Source organism: Stegostoma tigrinum, chromosome 14 (assembly GCF_030684315.1).
Source record: "Stegostoma tigrinum isolate sSteTig4 chromosome 14, sSteTig4.hap1, whole genome shotgun sequence".
Lineage (NCBI taxonomy): Eukaryota > Metazoa > Chordata > Chondrichthyes > Orectolobiformes > Stegostomatidae > Stegostoma > Stegostoma tigrinum.
In genome coordinates, this window is record NC_081367.1 from 51101966 (window position 1) to 51124048 (window position 22083).

The following is a 22083-nucleotide window of genomic DNA, read 5'->3' on the forward strand; positions in this document are numbered from 1 at the left end:
TCCACAATAAAAATTGCTAAACAACATCTCAAATCTCAAAGTTACATTTCAGTATATTTTCTAGTCTTTATTAGATTCAATTATAGCCACCAGACAGGAGATTCTGAATTCAGACCTCAGATCATGTACTCCACTCAAAATGCACACTTAGATCAGATTATAATGCAAAAATAGAACAATTCATCTATTACTTCACTCTCAGAGCAGGCAAAGGAAACTACTAAAGTTCAAATAGGTCACAATATTCCCAATTTAGAAAATCTAAAATGGTTCAAAAATAATCATAGTGCTGATCCTTAAAATGATGACCGTGAGCTTCACTTTCAATTGATTAAAAGAACATTTGTTGCATTTGAAGTCTAAAACTGATTGCTGATCATTATACAGATTACAGCAACACTGCAAACATTTGGAATAGCTGCAATACAAACTAGCACACCTATTTAAGAGAGGACAGAAATACAAATAATTGTTTTGTTTGGTCCTTACCTCAATATAGAATTAATGCGTACTTCGGCTCAGAGCATTAGAGTGTCAATTTTAAGAGAATGTGTTACAAAATTCATCATTGCTACATTTCTGAAAAACAGAATAATGCTTTTTAAAAGGAAATCTAATCTATTGCCTTCCATTCAGCATGGAACCTGCTAGTGATTTGAAGGTTTTATTTATCTTAATTGCAGTGGTTTATTGGTAGAAAGGCGTTTACGAATTTGAATTCAATGGATGCAAAAATCTCCCACGGTGCTTTCTTTTTGGAAATGCAGGATGTTCACCTTACACACTGACCAACTTAAGTGTTATACTAAAAAAAATTAAAAGTGAGATTGGAAATTGCTACACAGCTGAGATTTAATTTCAGAATGAAGATTTGCAGAAGTTCAAGCAATTTATTCAGCTCCAAGAACCTCAATCCTATTTTCAGTGTTTTATCCAAAGTCACCTTTTCAGCCAAACTCTTATCTCGTGAAACTGCAGCTATTGTTTTCCCATCCAATTTGTACTGTGTAATAAAGAACAGTAAGTTTATTCAATTAAACTGTCTGTTTAGGCAAAAACAAAAAGGTGCCAGGTGTATTGAAGAAGAGCCTGGAGTCCCTCCTCACCACTTAACCAATTGTAAGCTAACCACTAAGCTCGTAAGCCAATACCTCCAATTACAGATTGACTGGTCACTTATTTAAAATGTTGGATGAGACTTGAACATGTTCAAATTAGCTTTTATGTTGTTTGGAGCATAACAATTACATCTCAAATTAACTGACTGTGTTAAAGTTCACGGTTAGGCACAAGGACATTAGCAGTTGGAAAGGCAGATTTATCCTTCTTTCATCAATCCTGTAAAAATGTAGACTATCATAATTTGATAGAACTCAGGTAACAGTCATCAGCAAAAACTTTTATTTAGTCTTCATCATAGACTAACTGGTATACCTCAATAACAATTACATTCCAATGTTTACTTCCTACAAAATTAATTACTGCCTTGCACTTTTCTAAAAAAAGTCAGCTTTGAAAAAATAATTTCATTGTGTTTCTGATACAATTTTCATAACTGCACCATATGAGGAGGACACAGACTAATAAGAGATTCCCTGGCACATGAAAACAGCATTTTTAGATGAGCAAATAAAATCACACACACACACACACACACACACACACACACACACACAAGTCTGAGTGCACATTTAAAAGTAAATCAAAAATAAAGTGAAAGAATTATAAACACAGTATTGGTGAGTGGAAATTCTTGTATTTTGTGACCAAAGCAGTCACAATACGGAGCTAAGTCTGCAGATAACAGCAAAGTCAAATGAGGAACAAAGAGCTGCCACATAATACAGAATATATAAACATGTAAATTTAACTAGAAGATAGGTAACACTAAACAGTCCAGATGTATTCCACTTCCTTATCATCAAAAGTACGATGTAGGCAAATAAACTCACCTCATAGTACATTTGTTATTTTAGGACAACATTATAATTCACAAAAAGGCCCATTAAAAACTAATATTGTTTTAGTCAGTTTTTCACATTTTAAAAAGGGACACTTTTTTTGCACTGTGCAAATTTCTGAAGTTTCCTTTCTTCTTTCTCCTTCATGCCCTTCAAACTGTTTGGTCTCCTTTCCCTGTTGTTTTGCCCTCTGACCACATTGCCCCCAGTTTATGTGAAAGTTACAGCATTGTCTCAGCATTACTAGTGCCAAGGAAAAACTTTACTTGCGTTTATCAAGGTAGAAAAGCAATCACGGAGAGAGGTAATTAATTTCAGTGCAAAAATATTAAATAGTACTTAAGTAACAAGTAACAATGACTGCAATCTTACATTGCTGGTATTCAGCTTCAACGATATAAATTATCATGCCACTAGCTTTTCCAATCATTAATGCACTGGTATTCCTTGCTCGTGAATAGTTGAAATCAGTAAGAAAACTGGAATGAGCTGAGAAATTAAGACTAGATTGATGGAAGTGCCAGAACAGGCATAAAACGTCCACTCATGTTTCTAGTCTCACCTCCCTGGCTGTACACTCACTGCCTTGGTCTTATATTAAAAAAAAGGTGTCTTCTAATGCTAGAAAATGTTGATTAGTTGTTTTGAAAGTTAGTGTAGGGACACAACTGCAGATTTTGGAGGAACTCACCATGCTGTAACCCAAGTTGAAGTGACTCCATATGCCAGTCTGCTTTAATGTGCACTTTTGTACCAGGCTAAAACAAATTAATTACTGGTGACACTATGAAATGCTGGCTGAGGAATGGCTGCTTATGTTCAGTGTTTTAATTTATTTCATGATGGTTTTTCTCCATGGTCCAAAGGTGCCTTGTTAAAAAAGTTCCATGAGGTATCATTACCAATCCAGGTTAACTGGTTTGGCTAGATCTTTGTCGATATATGGTATTGTGCAGTATATGAGAAGATACTGATGAATCTCTTTTTTAGCATATGTCATTGTCATTTATCCATTAACCAATGGTAATTATCACACATCCAGAAACTTGAGTGCGAATTTGGCTGTTGTGGCTAACACAAAGGGAACATCAGACAGTAACACAGTATTAAAATGAAAGCACAATGTTGGGAGTGGGGTCACCACATAAACACATTAACTTGACATTCTGGTGCAGATCAGTAATTAAAGGCACTTGATTGATTTGTATAGTGTGTGGAATACGCTTTCATGCTTGGTAAAGAGGTACAATTCTAGCTATATAACTTCTACAAATTGGACAAATTGGCGAGGGAAGTGCCCGATGACAATCATAGCAGCAACAAACATGCCCACAGGTCAGGAAGACACATTCTCGTGGTTTGGATAAACAAATTACACATGCATTCTCTGGTATTTCATCACCATCTGCTGTCGAACCTATGATACCTCTGCTTTCATTGAACCGTTCGTAGCTCCTTCTCAGTTCCTCCTGTTCCTGTTTTTCACTGAACTCATGGTACATTCTGCGCAGGACAACTAAGATCACTGCAATGCCTGTTAACGTACAGATAGTCATGAACATCTTCCAAAGTTTGACGCTCGATTCCTGCTGTTTCAGGATACTTGGGAAGTCCAGGCTGCTTAAAAAATATTCTAGACCTGCTTTCGGAGGCTGAAGCTTGATGATCTTGTCAGAATCCAAAAATAGTTCTCCAATTCCTGTTAAAGTGGCTCCAACCCGGACTACCTCTTCAGTTTCCAAGAAGCCTTTGGGCTTCTCACCGCTTAGGTAGTGCCCAATAATGTCAGTGAAACCTTGTGTTGCTTGGTGAAACCGTTCATACACTGTTTCAAACTGCAGACCTGATGCTTCCAGCGGATTGATCACGCGGATTGAAGTCTTCCCTCCTTCAGGGGATATCAGGTCAAAGGGCACAACATTCACTCTTTGATGTATAATCCTTTCACTATCATTCCTGTTGAGGAAGCAAAAGTTGACTTTAGACAGATGGCAACATATTTTCATTATGTACACAGTCCATAAAAATAAAAATTAGATCTTAAAGTCCAAGCTGACATTAACATGATTTAAAAGAACAATGCAAGTACCATATTCTTCACATGCCATTTACTGTCTACAACAGCTTTAAGTGACTGCCATTGATACTTTGACTGGGTTCAAGATCTTTATCCAGATTAATTAACTAGCTGCATACAATTCTGCTTCTTTGTACCAGGAATTTATTATACAATTTCCTGTGTATGGTAAACTAGTTGTACTTCGAAAATCTTGGCATAAATGAGCATCTCAAATACATAGCACAGTAAGTAGAAGTAAATTACATTAAGTTTTTAAGCAGCAAATAAAACTGCAATTTTTCAGACCATTATTTTTGCTCAAATGATGTTTTTTTAACCAAAATAGATCTTAAACTAGTTTTGTATAAAAAGTAGATGATCGAGTAAGACTCAGAACTATTGCTTGAACTTACTGCAGTGAATAGAAGTAGTTCTTTCAGATGTATAAAAGACCTATAATTTCTAGCTACAGATACGGATGCAAGTGTTAGCTTGGACAGTTGGTCATTTTGTAATACTGCTCCCACAATATTGTAAGGAAATTCAAAGATCATCTTTGTAAGAAGGTAATTTGGAGTCAGTCTCACAGTTTATTAGAATATTTTTTATCTTGTTACTGGGGTACAGTGTTGATATTTCAACAATTGTTTTAAAAAAATTAGTCTTGAATATAATTGCCCAGAAAATAATGCCAAATAATAGAATACATTAAATGAAAAGTAAAATAAAAATTGAAGTAGGCTTATTATGGATGCATACCAACTCCTAGCCAAATTATTCCAGATCAGTTTGTGCTCTTTCAAAATAAGCCGCTGCATTACCCCAGTGCAGTCATCCTGATAATGGCTCCGCAGACACTCCCCAACTGGTCGAGTGATACCTGTTTGAGGTAAAGAGAACATTTAAATACAAATATGGAAAGCTGAGACATTTCAGTTGACAGAGGAGGATGGAAAAAAATGGACAGCTCCCCTAAAATTCAAATCAAAATCAGATTGTGAACACACACACACACACACAAATGATCTCAGGAAGGTAAAATGCAGTGAGAGGACATTAAGACTGTTTTGAATGTTGGAGGAGGTTTTGTTGGGCTATTATGCACAACCATACATACACTTTTCTCATATTCTTTAATTATTTCGATTAAATCTATCCATGACAGATTTAAAATGCATAAATATCTGGAATCTATTGCCATTTGTGGGTAAGAATTCCACTTATACTAGTTATGTGTAAACGTGCTTCTGAATAGCATTCTTAGAAAAGTCTGGCTTCAATTTTTAGACTATACCCCAGACCTAAACACCCTTTCCAACAGAAATACTAATACAAAAATTGTATCTGTATGATGCCATGTTGTTCTCCTTAATAATTTTAAGAAAAACTTGGACTTTGTCAAGATTATATTATTTACAGTTGAGAGAATAAAACCCTAAATTGCAATTTCTCCTAACTTAATTCTCGGAGTCAAGGTATCATTATGATAAACCTGGGCTCTCTTCTCTTCAAGGCCAGTACATTCTTACTAAAGGTGTGGGATCCACATCTGGTGCAAATACTATAGGTGAGGTTTTAACATGAGATTGAACTGAAAATTGGTTAACACATTCACCATCGCCTAAATATGTGAAGAAAAAAAACTCTCAGTGCCTCTTAATACAGGGCTCCTGGTGAACATGGTGCAGTAACACAGAATACTATACATGGTACGAGTGCTGGGACATGGTGTTGTGATTTCAGTCACCATATTTCAAATTTGTTTCTTTGTCAGCATGAAGGATCCAGCAAAATCAAGGTATATTAAGAGGAAAAAATGAAACGAAAGAGAGTTTAGATTTTTAAAGAATGTTACAAAATATAACAGTATCAAGTGCCAGGTCAGGAAGATTAGTCAGACTGATGACTTGGGCAAGCATTGGGTAGATGTAATTTAACAGAAGGTGTGAAATAGCAATATAAATGAACTGGTACAGTTTTATAGTGCAAGAAGAAAATTACAAGGAAAGTACTTCTTCGATCAAATTTTAGCCATCCTCCTTAATATCACCTAATATGGTGCAGCGTCTAATTTTGCTTTATAACTATAATTTGAAGAACTTTTCAATGTTATTTCACATTAAAACATGCTGTATAAAAGCAAGCTGTGTCGTACACATACAAATCTTTGAATGTGACAGAACAGTTAGAGAAGGCAGTTAAACTGGGATACTTGGCCATATGAACAGTGGCAAATACAAAAGCAAGAAAGATAAGCCTTTTTCTTTACAAACACACTAATTAGGCCTCAGCTGAAATAATATTGCCCAGTTCTAGACTCTGCCCTTTCAGAGGGATTTCAAGACCTCAGATGGTGTAGAGGACATCGACTAGAAACATACGAAGATCATTGGCTTTCAGTTAAATAGCGAAAATGGAAGAACTGGAGTTGTTCTCTCTGAAGCACAGGCAATTAAAAGATTTGAGAGGCATTCAAGACAAAGGAGTTTGATATAATAAATAAGGAAAAATTGGTTTCAGTGGCAGAAGGGTCATAAACCAAAAGTAACTGGCAAAAGAACCAGATAGAATTGTAATCTGGAATGTACTGCCTAAAAGGTTGATGGGAGCAGATTCAATGTTAGCTTTTGAATATGTGAAAGGAAAATATTTGTACAACTATGGGGAAAGGGCAATTAAATTAACTTGATAACTCTGTAGCAAACCACCTGTGTTTGAAACATTCTGCGTCTCTGGATCAAATTACTGTAGAATATAAATACAAGAAACATCAGCTTACAAACAAAATTTCTTCACAGGGAGCATTTCCTTTGGCATCAATCGATCAATTATAGCAAAATAATTTTGTCTGAAAATATAGTCTAGCAAACAAAGGTTTACTTCTAATTATTTTTATACTTCTGCTTAAAAGTTACTGACCCAAAATATTAATTCTTTTCTCTTTACAAAGGTTACCTGATGATGTTTTTCAGCATTTTCAGTATCCATTGTACTTTACTTTTTTTTAAAATTGTCATACTTCAACTATCTTTATGAAGCATAGATATGCTATCTAGTGGCAGAAAACTGGTATTGCAAATGGACAATATTTAAGAAACGCAACAGTTTGGTTATATTCTACTAAGGCTAACTAGTTGACACATGCTCCAGAGGCTAAAACACATATTACATTATCAGCATAAAATCAGGCAATATCAGAGCACTGTGATGTAGCTTAACTTTTCAAGAAGTAGCTTTCAGTATCAAAACTTTAATACTTCAACTCCAAAAAAAACCTTAAACCAGGATACCCAATCGTGGCACAAATATGTGGTCAATCAAATGCTGCAGTCCAGCATCAGGGATTTATTTTAATTAAAAGGATACTTTTAAGGCAGCATTTGATAATAATAGCACTGACCCTCTATTAAAAATATGCAACATTTAAAACAGACCAAGAAAAATACTTAAGACTATCTGTTTTTTTAATTGTGTTTGAGAACATAGGACTTAGAATATGCTGTTTGGGTCATCAAACCTGTTCTACTACTCAAAGTAATGGCCGATTTGGTTACAATCTCAACACTTTCCTGTCTGTAGTCCATAACCCATGACTATCAAAAACCTAAGACTGCCTGACTACAGTTAAACAGACAGCCTATTCTACTTTCTGAGGAATATAATTCCAAATTCTGAACAAGCTGCTCAGAGAAATAAAATGTCTCATTGGCTGTTTTAAAAGAGAGACATTTTATTCTTAAACTGTCTCCCCTATTTTTAGTTTTCCTCAAGACCAAATATCCTTGAAGTATCCATCCTGTCCAGTCCTCTCATGATCTCATATGTTTCTTCTAAGCTCCATGAGGTATAGTCTAACCTGTCCAACTTTTCTTCTAAGCACCTCATTACAGGAACAAGACAAGTGAACTTTCTGTGTTTCTAAAGCAATTATAGCTTTTGCTCAAATAAGATGACCAAAACTCTACACAGTACACCAGAAGCATTAATGCTCCGAACAGCTACAATAAGATTTTTATATTCTCTAACCCAATCCCTTGCAATAAATAGTCAACCCATTTGCCCTCCTAATAACATCCTGTACCTGCATATATCTTTTATGTGATTTATGGAGATGTAATGACATAGTTACATTGTCAGTGGACTAATAAACCAGCGACCCAGGTAATACATTGGTGACCTAAGTTCACATCCCACCATGGCGTATGATGAAATTTGAATTCAAAATAATCTGGAATTAAAAGTTTAATGATAACCATAAAAGCAATACCGATTCTTGTCAAACCCACCTGGCTCACTAAAAAACTTCTGTCCTGTTTATGTGTGACTCCAGAGCACACAGCAATATAGTTAAGTCTTAACTGTCCTTTAAAATGGCTGAATAAATCACTCAGCAATATTAAATTGTGAAAATATCTTTTAAAAAAAAACGATACCCCAAGTTTCCCTATACCCAAGGACTGCTGAGGTTCAAGAACGCAGTTTAATATCATCTTCTCCAGGGCAATTAAGGATAGACAACAAATGCTGGCCCAGCCACTGATGACTGCATTCCCTGAATAGAACTTTTAAAAATATATCAGGACACTCAGATCAATGCTTGGCAGAAATTACAGTACATTTCTTTGCCTACTTTGAGAGATCTTAATATAATCTATTGTTCAATGCTTTCAGAAATAAGACTGTGTGAAGACCCATCTTCCATATCCACTAGTTGGTGGATTTAATTAAGTGCAATGTTAATCCAGTTTATTTTATTTCTCTCTCAAAACCTTGCAACAGGGTAAGTCATGTTGTCCCATAAACTATATCTGAATAACCTTTGGATTGATGGGCTGAAATTTGTCAGCTCCCACCAGCTATAGTGATCTTACATAATACAGGGTTGATGGCCAAACTCAAGATAATGGGGAGAACTTCACCCTTTTTCAAGAAGTATCCTTTCACTCCTGTAATTCTTGATGCTGACAATGTGGTAAAATTAGAAAAAGAGGTAATTTTCAGGCCTGGCATTTAGCCTCCTAATGAATACATGAATGATAGAACTGCTTTTTCGCAACTGCAATTTGAAAAGATAATGCGAGTGCTTTTGCAGGAGTGGGACCCAGGACACAGTGAAGAAAGAGATTAGTCTGAGACTGGCACAGGGCAGGCAGGAACAAAGTAGAGAATGAGGTAGGGCTGATAAATTAAACTGCATTTATTTCAATGCAAGAAGCCTAACAGGTAAGGCTGATGAACTGAGGGCATGGTTAGGAACATGGGGCTGCAATACCATAGCAATTACAGAAGCGTGGCTCAGGGATAGACAGGACTGGACTTAATACTCCAGGATATAGATGCTATAGGAAGGATCGAAGTGGGGTGGGGGGGGGGGGGGGGGGGAGGTGCTGGGCGCAAGAGAGGAGGTGGAAGTGGTGTTTTTGATTAGGTATAACATTACAACTGTATTTACAGAGGATATTCCTGGAACTACATCCAGGGACATTGTTTTGGGTGGAACTGAGAAATAAGAAAGGGATGATCACCTTATTGGGTTGCACTATAGATCCCCAAATAGTCAGCAGGAAATTGAGAAAAAATTTGTAAGACGATCTCGGTTACTTGTAAGAATAAAAGTGGTTATGGTAGGGGATTTTAACTTTCTAATCACAGACTGAGACTGCCATGGTGTTAAGGGCTTGGATGGAGAGGAATTTATTAAGTGTGTACAAGAAATTTTTCTGATTCAGTATGTGGATTTACCTACTAGAGGTGCAAAACTTGACCTACTCTTTGGACATAAGGCAGGGCAGGTGACTGACATGTCAGTGGGGGAGCACTTTCTCACCAGTGACCATAATTCTATTAACTTTAAATTAGTGGTGGAATAGGATAGATTGGATCTACAAGTTAAAGTTCTAAACTGGTGGAAGGCCAAATTTCATGGTGTTAAGCAAGAACTTTCCAAAGTTGATGGGGGGATGGGGGGGGGGGGGGAATGTTTGGAGGTAAAGGGACAGTTGGAAAACAGGAAGCCTTCAAAAATGAGATAACAAGAGTTCAGAGACAGTATGTTCCCACTAGGATGAAGGGTAAGGCTGCTAAATGTAGGGAATGCTGGATGACGAGAAAAGTTGAGGTTTTGGTCAGGAATAAGATGGAAGCACGTAAGGTATAGACAGCAGAAATCAAGTAATTCCCTAGAAAAGTATAAAGGCAGTAGGAGTGCACTTAAAATGGAAATCGGGAGAACAAAAAGGGGCAAGTTAGCTTTGGCAAATAGGGTTAAGGAGAATCCAATGGGATCCTACAAATATATTAAGAACAAAAAGGTAACTAGGAAGAGACCAGGGCCCCTTAAAGATCAGCAACGCCACCTACGTGCGGAAACACAGGAGACGTGGGAGATACAAAACAACTATTTTGCATCAATGTTCACTGTGGAGAAAGATATGGAAGATACAGAATGCGAGGAAACAAATGGTGTTCTTTTGAAAAATGTCCATAATACAGAGGAGGATGTGCTGGATGGCTTAAAATGCACAAAGGTGGATAAATCCCCAGGACCAAATCAGGTGTACCCTAGAACTCTGTTGCAAGCTAGGGAAGTGATTGCTAAGCCCTTTGCCGTGACATTTGTATCATTAATAGCCACAGGTGAGATGCTGAAAGATTGGAGGTTGGCTAACGCAGTGTCACTATTTGAGAAAGGTAGTAAGGATAAGTCAGAACTACAGATTGGTAAGCCTGACATCAGTAATGGGCAAATTGTTGCAGAGAATCCTGAGGGACAGGATTTACATGTATTTGAAAAGGCAAGGACTGATTAGGGGCAGTCAACATGGCTTTGTGCATGGGAAATCATGTTTCAGTAACTTGATTGAGTTTTCTGAAGAAGTAACAAAGAGGCGTGATGAGGGCAGAGCAGCAGAGGAGATCTACATGGACTTCAGTAAGGTGTTCAACAAGGTTCCTCATGGTAGACTGGTCAGGTTTGTGGATTTTGGGAAGGAGATGGAAGTGGACAGTGTAGGGCTGGGGAATGATGAAAATCCACAAACCTGACTGCTCTGGTCGACACATTATGTCCACCTGCTCCTGCCCCACTGGACTTATCTCCACCTATCTCGACTCCATTTTCTCCCCCTCGGTCCAGCAACTCCCTACCTACATCCGTGACACCACCCACGACCTCCATCTCCTCCAAGACTTCCAACTTCCTGGTCCCCAACACCTCATCTTTACCATGGAAGTCCAGTACCTATATACTTGCATTCCCCATGCAGACAGCCTAAAGGCCCCCCGCTTGTTGCTGTCCAGTAGGACCGCCCAGCCCCCTCCACTAACACCCTCATCCGCATAGCAGATCTCATCCTCACTCTCAACAACTTCTCTTTCAATTTCTCCCACTTCCTACAGACAAAGGGGGTGGCCGTGGGTACCCGCATGGGCCCAAGCTATGCCTGCCTCTTTGTAGGTTACATGGAACAATCCCTCTTCCGTACCTATACTGGCCCTAAACCCCATCTCTTCCTCCGTTACATTGATGACTGTATCGGCGCCGCCTCGTGCTCCCACGAGGTGCTCAAACAGTTCATCCACTTCACCAACACCTTCCACCTCAACCTGAAATTCACCTGGGACACCTCTGACACCTCTCTCTCCTTCCATCTCTGGTAACCACCTGGAAACCGAGTTCATTTCAAGCCCACCAACTCCCACAGCTACCTAGAATACACTTCCTCCCACACACCCTCCTGCAAAAATTCCAGCCCCATTCTCAATTTCTTTCTCTCTGCCGCATCTGCTCCCAGGATGAGGCATTCCACTCCCGAACATCTCAGATGTCCTCGTTTTACGAGAAGCACAACATCCCCCCCATCAGTGGTTCATCGACTGTGTCCCCCGCATTTCCCGCAACTCACCCCTCACATCCCCCTCAATAACAACCAAAACAGAATCCCCCTCATCCTCACATACTACCCCACCAACCTCCAGATCCAACGCATCATCCTCCGACACTTCCGCCATCTGCAATCCGATCCCACCACCAAAGACATTTTTCCCTCCCCACCCTAATCTGCTTTCCAGAGGGACCACTCTCTCCGGGACGCCCTTGTCCACTCCACACTCCTCTCCAGCCCCACCACACCTGGCACTTTTCCCTGCAACCGCAGAAAGTGCTACACCTGCCCCTACACCTCCCCCCTCACTCCCATCCCAGGCCCCAAGAAGACTTTCCACATCAAGCAGATGTTCACCTGCACATCTGCTAACGTGGTATACTGTATCTGCTATTCCCGATGTGGCCTCCTCTACATTGGGGAAACCAAGCGGAGGCTTGGGGACCACTTTGCGGAACACCTACACTCGGTTCACACTAAACAACTGCACCTCCCTGTCACGAACCATTTCAATTCCCCCTCCCATTCCTCAGACGATATGTCCATCCTGGTCCTCCTGTGGGTCCTCCAGCAGTACCGCAACGATGCCACCCGAAGATTGCAGGAACAGCACCTCATATTCCGCTTGGGAACCCTGAAGCTCAATAGTATCAATGTAGACTTCACAAGCTTCAAAATCTCCCCTCCCCCTACCACATCCCAAAACCAGCCCAGCTTGTCCCCACCTCCCTAACCTGTCCTTCCTCCCACCTCAAGCCCCACCCCCATCTCCTACCTTTTATCCTCATCCCGCCCCCCTTGACCTGTCCGTCCTCCCTGACTCCCCAACTACACTCATCTTTTCTGGCTCCATCCCTGCCTCTTTGACCTGTCTGTCTTCTCTCCGCCTATCTTCTCCTCTAGCCATCTTCAATCCACCTCACCCTCTCTCCCTATTTATTTACGAACCCCCTTCCTTCCCCCATTTCTGAAGAAGGGTCTAGGCCCAAAACATCAGCTTTCCTGCTCCTCTGATGCTGCTTGACCTGCTGTGTTCATCCAGCTCTACACCTTGTTACCTTAAAATAATGATGCTTTACCTCCTAAAAGGCATGTTTCCACCTTCCAACAGTCAAGATGATGCACTTGACTGAAGCATAATGATCCAGAATCACAATCATTCTCTATTGGGAGCGTATTCAACGATCCCTCAGCACTTCGGACATGCTCAGATTTTAATTACACACACACTTGCTTCTTTAGGTCAGCAGCTTTTTATATTTATGTGAACAAAAACATCACTTGTTCTTTGTAATTGGAATGTTAAAAGCCTCTTTTCTCATTCAATAATGCTTTTATGATTATGTTTTTAACATTTAAAAGGAATGGAATAAAGCACAAAAGGCACACTGGAATTAATTTTCAAGCTACTGGCTGGACAGACAACTGGTGATTAACGGCACTAATTTTGCCAGTGGGTAATTGAAAATCCATTACATCAAATATAAACTAGTAAGTCTCACCTTCCACAATAGCATATTCCACACATTTTCCTGGAGTGGCATTCAAAAAATTCACCAACTGCTTGTTGATCTGGAATTTTGGGGCTTCCTAATTTTAAAAAAGAAACAAGTTAAATAATAGGGTACTCAAGAACAGGACTAGGCCATTCTATTCTTGGAAGTTGTTCAGTTATTCATGTAGATCATGGCTGATCAGTACCTCAACTACATTGAGCTCCCTTTGCTACAAATCCTTTGATACCCTCATCCAGTAAAATTTACAGAATTCCAATCAATTTCCATTGATCTTTCATTCACACTCGTGAGTTTCAGTTTTTCATAATTCTATGTAAAAACATGTTTCCTGATTTCACTTCTAATTAAGCTAATTCTAGTTCTGAATCCTCTCTGCTATTAACTGAATATCACATTTGTCAAATCCTTTTTGTTAAAGGTTTTATGATCCCAAACACAGGAGGGCTAGATGGGTGCGGCAAGGAAGAGGAATTGAGGTAAAGGTGAGAATAATGAAGCCTAGTGGAATTATTCATGGAAGGCACACCACCAATCTCAAATGACCAGTTTGCAACTAAATTGTTGTTGCATAAACATAAGTGATGTGTTCAAGAAAGGAATAACTCCCAATAAAAATTACAGTCAACATTGCCCATTATCTAACCTTGCCAGTGTGACTTACCTTTTAACATCATCAACCACATATTCTTTCTCCATTGCCTTTAAATTCATTGTTCAGCCAAGTGAGCCTGGGAGTTTTTCCATTCCACTTTCACCCACCTATTAATAACCAAGAATCTTCAGCAATGGATTCTCTTTACCTGTTGTTTCCCCAAAAATTTATCCTTCACTCTTATTTCTTCTTATTTATGTGCTGTCACCTGGGGACACCGTAGTAGATGTGGTAGTCTGACTTTGAGAATTAAATAAGTAAGTTTCCTCAGGTTAACCATTGGGAAGATTCAACCAACCATCTTGGGCCAGCAACACACACCATACCCATGCCAACAGTTCCATCCCCATTCCTGAGCAATGGCTCAGACTGTTTGTTTTAGTGACTCCCAGTTGAGCTTCTGATTCTGGACTACAGTCAATAAAAAGAAAATTGGAGTTAATTTATAACAAATTGCTACACAGAATTCTATTATGACACTCCCACATGCAAATGTTGCAGTGGTCCACATTAAAACAAACAAAGCATCAAATTTTGCCATGAGAAGAAAGGAGAAATAGTAAAATAATAAAATAATAATAAAATAAAATAAATAACTGATGGCATTTACCTGCAGATTTCAAAGTTTCAGCATTTATCAAAGCAACTCTCAGCCAATTAAGTATTTTTTTCTAAATTCAATCACTGTTATAGCATATGGTAAACTTGCAGCTAAATTATGAACAGCAAAGTTCCACAATTACCAAAACAGCATACTGTTTTTGGTGCCATTGGACAAAGCAAGGGATATATATATTAGTTAGGTCACCAAGAGATAGCCCCTGGCCTTCTGGAGGATCTCTCACGTCCTCCTGTGAGGCTCATTTTAACATCTCATTTCAAGTCTGGTCAGGAACCCGAAATGCAACATTCAATGTGGATAATCATTGTGTAGGAACCATTGACAAAATTGGAAGCTTGGGAGACCAGACATAAGTTGTATTTTGGTATTTGCTGAAAAATATTGTCAATGGTATCTGCATTGCTCCATTGACAGATTCATTCTTAGTCTCAACTATGCCAACTTCATTGAATGCACTGAACAGAGTATAGCTGTTTCTGTTAGTGTATTTGGTGGTCTGCAGCATAACTGAAACGCATATCACTAAGAAGGAATTATCCAAGGAAGTGTTTCTTTTGAAAATGTCTTGGAACATGAAGAATTTGCCTCAGCTATATCAAGCGATCCTAAATGCATCAAACAAAAACAAAATACTACAAACATTGAAAATCTGATAACAATCAGGTGGGACTTGAAATGTTAACTGTTTCTTTCTCCACAGATGCTATGAGACCTTCTGATTTTCTCCAACATTTTCTATCTTTTATTATAAAGCTATGACTGACAATCTTGCCCTCCCAACAGAAGTTAAAATGAGAGCCACTAGAGTTTGTGTTTATGAAGTACCATAAGAAACAAATGGCTCTTACCTTCAATACTTTCACTGTTGCTCTTTTCTTTCTATACAAATAGTAAAACAACCCAGAAAATGCAAAGCTTGACCCGAAGCAGATCAGCTCCACGTTTGACACAGGAATCCTGTCCATTTTGTAGTTGGATTCAACCAATTTTTTTGAAGGACTAATAAAAAAAACAATGTTATACAAGAATCAATGCAGAATATGCAATCACTGACTTTCCTTGCATTTCCTTTGCAAACATGAAATACCTGACGAGATCATCAAGAGATTTAATTTGTTCTTGGATTGGCTATGGTTGTATTCACTGCCCATCTCTATTTCCTCTGAGCAGATGGTGGTAGTGGTAGCCTTCTTGAATAACTGTGCTTTTCTGGCACTGGAATAATTGAATGTAGTACACAATATATCTTAATCAAAATGGTATGAACTGTAGGGGATGGTGATCCCACAAAGAGCTGTTTGTTCTCTGCAAAAGAGGTTCAGAGCAAGGAGATTTTGCCAAAGAGCTTTTGAGCCTGTTACAACGCTGATGAGGGCAAGGACATGCTTGAAATCAAGCCAGAATACTCCACGACCTATACCCAAAGGGCAAATATCTCATTCAGCCACCAAAATGATTAATTTGTTTCTCTTGGTATATTGGTAGGGCATATCAATTATAACCTGCATGATGATGGATATCTTGATTATATCATCACTTGCTGTATACCACAAAAATGCATGAGTGAACCTTTTGTCACTGAGCGGTGCCAAATCTAAGATTGCCCTGGAAGAGGAAGGTCTCTCAAAAATATGAGCAGCAGGTGATACTAGCTATCATATGTTGCAACTGCACAGTAAATCTACAAATAGTTATCTCCAGTACCAGCATGTTGCTGTCAAGCCAAATAGATATTTTGCCTACCATGTAAATGAGTAATGTGATATGAGTTTCAATGCTGGTGTGATATCAAATATAGAGTGCATGGCCCACCAGGTGGCAAACTATATCGTACATGTCTCATTAATCATGTGCAGCAGACAGTATGCTGATCATGTTCAACTAACCTATGCTCGCAAGTCTCAGAAAAGTATATCCACCATTAAACATGATCCTGCTATTGGAAATCATTTATAAAATAATGAGGACTGCATCAATAGGTTAAACCAGAAACCAATTTAAGATTATCATTTCGACTCAGTGTGATGCATTTGTCTGCTTGAAGCAATGTACATACATACAGTCACAAAACCATCTTTTATGTAGGCAAAAGGAATCTCTGCAGATATTGCTCCTTTATGAAAAGGAGTCACGGAGACAGCCAATCTCTGATACACCTCCATGGAACATCTGACCAGCTAGAATCTACCTACTTGGTCTGAGGATTAAGATTGATCATTAACTGTTCTTGCTGTAGCCTCATGATAATGATGGCCCAAAACAAAATCAGCATCCTTTTCTCATGCTGTATGTAACGGCTTTCCTTTTGTCAAGTATGCTTCTTGAAGCATAGTTATGAGAAGTACAAGGCCAAATGCTTTGACTTCTTGTTTCTTTGTGGCAATGCTTAAATTTATTGGAAAAAATAGGGGGAAAAGAAGTTGATCAAGTCCAAAAAGGTAGAATGAGGTGGCTTCCCCACAGGTCATTTGATTTTCTTAGTGAAAGTACATTACTGTAAGCTGCAGAATGATAGAAGAATCTCAGTTCAAGTAGCAGGTCAACTAGTTGTCACGATTGAGTTAACAGTTAAGCTTTCAGGATTTCTGCTAAGATCAAAGATATTGATTACTGGGTCTTTCTCTGAATTCTCAGGAAATATTTAAAGAACACCAATTGAATGAATATTTCAGGGTCATCTTTTACTCATTTTGACTGTGAGGGATGGTAAGGTAGTATTGCTTCCTTGCAAGCCCATCTACAACTCAAAAACTCACATGTCTGAGGCAAAACAAAACCTAAATGTCCAGAGGCTGTTGGCAGGCAACCTTCAGCACTAGGTCCCTTTAAAAACTCAGTTTTCTTGTGTAGCAATTAAGATCATAAACAATGTCTTAGCATTCTGAAAGCTTTTATCTCAAACTTTCATGCCGTTCACAAATGGTAGACAATCACCGGTCCTTCTGATCTTTTGATTTTACAGTTCCAAGAAACCACATAGTAAACACTCTGCAAACCAAGAATTGTCTAAATTTCATTTTCCAATCCTCAAAATCCATAAATCTGTGTGCTCCAACAGATGAGTTGCTGTAATGTGTCTTATGTGTTCTACATACACCAATCACAGTGTGCCATGGTAAAAAGGGCGGAACTAGTCTGGTGATACACGTTAGATTCAAGCAAGCTGCTCTGGAGGTGTCAAGCTTGAGTGTTCCTACTTTTATTCATACAAATAGTGTATATTCTATCATAACTACTTCCATTTACATGATGGCTTTAATGTACAAAACCAGCAATGACACTTCACAAAAGCCTCTACCAAACTAAATTTGACACTGAGCCACAGATTTTGGAACAAGTAAAACAATAGCTTGGTCAGAGATGGGCATTAAGTACATCTCAAAAAGCAGGGAAAAGGATTGAGAAATAACATCATGTTGCAGCGGTACAGAATACTGGTGAGGTCACTTTTAGAATATGGTGTACAATTCTGGAGGCCCACCTGTAGGAAAGATCTTGTTAAACTTGAGAGGGTGCAGAAAAGATATAGAAGTATTTTTCCCAGGGTAGGGGAATCCAATACTAGAAGGTATAGTGTTAGAGGGGAAAGATTTAAAAATGATCTGAGGGGCAACTTCTTCATGCACAGGTATGGAACGAGCCGCCGAAGGACGTGGTGTGGCAGGTACAGTTATGCTATTTAGAAGGCATCTGAATGGATATATGAATAGGAAGGGTTTAGAGAGAGAGATAATGGGAACTGCAGATGCTGGAGAATTCCAAGATAATAAAATGTGAGGCTGGGTGAACAGAGCAGGCCAAGCAGCATCTCAGGAGCACAAAAGCTGACGTTTCGGGCCTAGACCCTTCATCAGAGGGTCTAGGCCCGAAACGTCAGCTTTTGTGCTCCTGAGATGCTGCTTGGCCTGCTGTGTTCATCCAGCCTCACATTTTATTATCAGGGTTTAGAGGGATATGGGCCAAATGTTGGTCAGATTGGGATGTTTGGTCGGCATGGACATTTTGGATCGAAAGGTCAGTTTCCATGCTGTGTGACTCTTATACTACCCTTTAGTTACTTGCTAATTTATCAGTAACTGAACACAGAAGCTGGAAATCTGTGGTTTGAATCATATTTCTACAGCCATTTAAAACATAAGACCATTCGAAGCCACCTCACGTACTCTTTTGAAAACTTCGGGAAATTTTTACTTTCAGGACGAGGGAAGACTATCCAATCATTTAGATTGAATCATGTTTGCAGAAATTAGGGGTGCACACCAACATTAATAATCAACTTTCCTAGGTCATTTTGGACTCTACCAAATAAGGAGGTCTAGATAACACTGTGTATATATAATATTTGTTAGAAAATCTTCAGATTAGATAACTAATTGACAAATTAACTTTAAAATTAAATAAATGAGAGTCCAGTTCAAAAAGAGAAATATCACCTGCAGCTTTATAAATAAACTGAACGAGGACAGCAATGGATTTGGGACACAGAAAGTACTGCACATCAATGAAGCAATTCAAAATGCTGATAAAGCACTGTGATTCATTTCCAGAATTTCGAATTCAGGAGTAATGAAGTAACATTCAAAGCCTAAAGGACCTCAGTCAGATAACACTCAAGAACAGTGTGAACAGTTAGCTTTATAAAAAGAACAGAATCATTCGAGATAAAAAAAATTGTGAGGAAGGTGCCAGACTTGAAAGGCTATGACAACAAGACAAAATTCAACAGATTAGGGTATTTTTCTTTTCAGAATACCATTTAGAGGTGATTTGATAAAGATCTTTAATATGGACTGGACAAGTTGGATGCACAGAGAAAGTTTCTAATTGTGGGAACACAAAACTGGGGCCATAAAAGATTGAAACTGATAAATCCAACAGGGAAATAAGGAGAAGTATTATTAATTAGTAGTTAGAATGTAGAACTTTCTATCACAGAAAGTAATTGGTGCAATTAGCTTTAACACTTTCAAAAGGAAACTAGAAGGGTATAGCAGAGAAAAAGGAACAGATAGGTATGCTGAAAGACTGGGGTAAAAGGCATGGGAGGCAACTTGTGTAGCATTTCAAGACAAGCCCAGATCTGATGTTTGTGTGTTATGTAGAATACATAGATGTCATTCGATCTGATTATGCCCTGCCACAACAGTGTTGCCTCTATAGCAGAGGGTATTTCCTTTCCCAAAACAGGTAATCGCTGTCATCAACTTACAGACAAGCAATGCAAGACAAAATCTTCTTGGCCTTCTAATAATAGTTTTACTCAGTTAATTAAGAATACGCTTAATAAAGCATTTTAAAAAAGTTTCAGTGTATAATAATTATCCACCCTGTGTAAAGTATAACTTGTTCCTCAACTTACTTCGTCACACATTATACCAGTACTTTTCTGGGAAGTCCCTCAGCAATCAATACATCAGTCAAGAAGAAACATCTTGAACTGGGTCAATCTCTTGGAAACCATAAATGTTATCACAGCACAGGGAAATTCCAGGGCATCACATTGATCCTTTCAATCCACGTAAAATAAACTAACTAAATTTAAGATAATGTAACAGGATATCACAACACATAAAATGAGGGCAGAATGTCTTGTAACAGGATTTGAACACCCTCTGCCATAAGTAAGATTCCTCTTTGGAATCGTCAGTTCAAAAATGTTTTGTGCAGAAAAGGTACTGAAAAGGGTGAAGTGATAGAAATACATTGTAGACTTGAAGGAAAAGGGCATTTAAATTTCAATGTTCATGGAGTGGCTGGAAAGATAAGCACACGAGTGAATTGAAAGTCAAATCAGTTAGAGAAAATGACAACAGGAAGGTTGGGTCAAGTGAGACAAAACCAGTGGAACCAAACTTTGTACACTGCATAACCTCTCATTAGGAAATAAAATGACCTGGGAAAATTTTGAGTGGAAACAAGGAATACATTGGATCATGACAGTGCAGAAGATTTAGTATTTGGAGAAGAAAATCAATCTGTCTTATTCTTCTTAAAAACAGCACCACTGAAACAGCAACTGTTATATCTAAACATTTGATCACACATTTGCTTCTCACCTGAAATCACAATCCCATTTCTCATTAACAAAGGTTTATGCCATTAGCCTCACCGCTTCTCTGATTGTAAATTCTCTGGCCTCTCAAAGCAGTATGATAGTGTCATGTTTGATAGGAAAGATCTTACCTGTCAGAAGATAACAACATGGAGTGTAGGAGCCAGATTGTTAACAATTCTTGGCAATTTCCTTTAGACAGTTCTTACACTGCATTATCTATCAAAACACAAAAATTGTAACAAATGAAGGATTTCAGGGATGTGCATATACTTGTGAAACTGCAGTTGTTCTCTGCAGTAGATATCACGACCAGATTTGATTGAAATGCTCAAAATTATGAAGGCTTGGATAAAGGAAAGGAGAAACATTTTTCAGTGGCAGACATGGAAAGCAGGAGCATAGAGAAAAACTGATTCCATCAATAGAAAGAGCTGGGAAAGCTCAGCAGGCTTTTGTGGAGTGAAATCACAGTTAACATTTTGGGTTCAGTACCCTGCCTCAGTTCTTTTCCAGCAATTTCTGTTTTTGTTTCTAATTTCGAGCATCGGCAGTTCTTTCGGTTTCTACTTATCCCGTTAAGCCAGCTCTGCCATTCAGTAAGATGATATGGTTGATCTGATGCTGGCCCGAACTCCAGCTCCACTATCCGGCTTGTTTCTAATAACCGTGGAGTTCCCAAAAGTTCAAAAAGCTTAAGGTCACTAAAGCGGATGAGACAGATGATGGCAAAAGAACAGACGGAAACTTTTCTTTCACAGATAAATTTTGAGATATCTGGAATGTACTAGCCGCAAGAGTAAAAGCAGACTCAGCAACCAGGCGTAAACGAAAACTGAAGAATTGAGACAAATAACAAGGGTTATGGGGACGGAGCGCAACTCTAGCAATAGGGCAACAGTAAAGGCCCGTCCTGTGTTTGTTTCATCTTATGACTCTACTTCGAATTGACGCAGCCCTTCCATGCTGTAACTCATTCTTTTCCAGGCCCCCCCATTTTAAAAATTGAAAATGGAGTCAGTAATTGGCATGGCTCACCCTGGGATGTCAGGGTTTAGGCCTTGCCCGCACTCACAGCCCCCAACCCGGGTCGTGTCCCTAATCTCTATGTCGCTATAAGCCATTCCCGAGGGAACGGCTCTCCGGCCTACACACAATCACACCGGCCCCAGCCTGGACAGCACTCTCAGATACTCCTCACTGGCTCCTAAACTCACCACGATACAGGCAGGAGGTCGATCCCCCTCCAGTGGACAGCACTCGAGTTCCGTCCGTTACCGAAACAACACTCACCGACTCTCACCTGGCCGCTTCTCCCAGCAAAACACGCGCGGCAC

The 22083-nt window shown here is 39.0% G+C and overlaps 1 protein-coding gene across 3 annotated transcripts; it reads right to left on the reverse strand.

Annotated features, from left to right (window-relative positions):
• Positions 1 to 960: 960 nt before the first annotated feature.
• mul1a (mitochondrial E3 ubiquitin protein ligase 1a) lies at positions 961 to 22083 on the reverse strand. Of its 3 annotated transcripts, none has more exons than XM_048542240.2 (6): positions 21964 to 22083; positions 20878 to 20965; positions 15543 to 15693; positions 13406 to 13493; positions 4780 to 4900; positions 961 to 3917 (listed from the first exon to the last, which is right to left on the reverse strand). In XM_048542240.2, the coding sequence occupies exons 2-6, from the start codon at positions 20895 to 20897 to the stop codon at positions 3188 to 3190; spliced, it is 1110 nt and encodes a 369-aa protein (XP_048398197.1). In that variant the 5' UTR covers positions 20898 to 20965; positions 21964 to 22083; the 3' UTR covers positions 961 to 3187. The 3 variants fall into 3 exon arrangements, with proteins under 3 accessions (XP_048398197.1, XP_048398198.1, XP_048398200.1); XM_048542241.2 differs by having other exon boundaries at positions 22040 to 22080; XM_048542243.2 differs by lacking the exon at positions 21964 to 22083 and adding an exon at positions 21785 to 21957.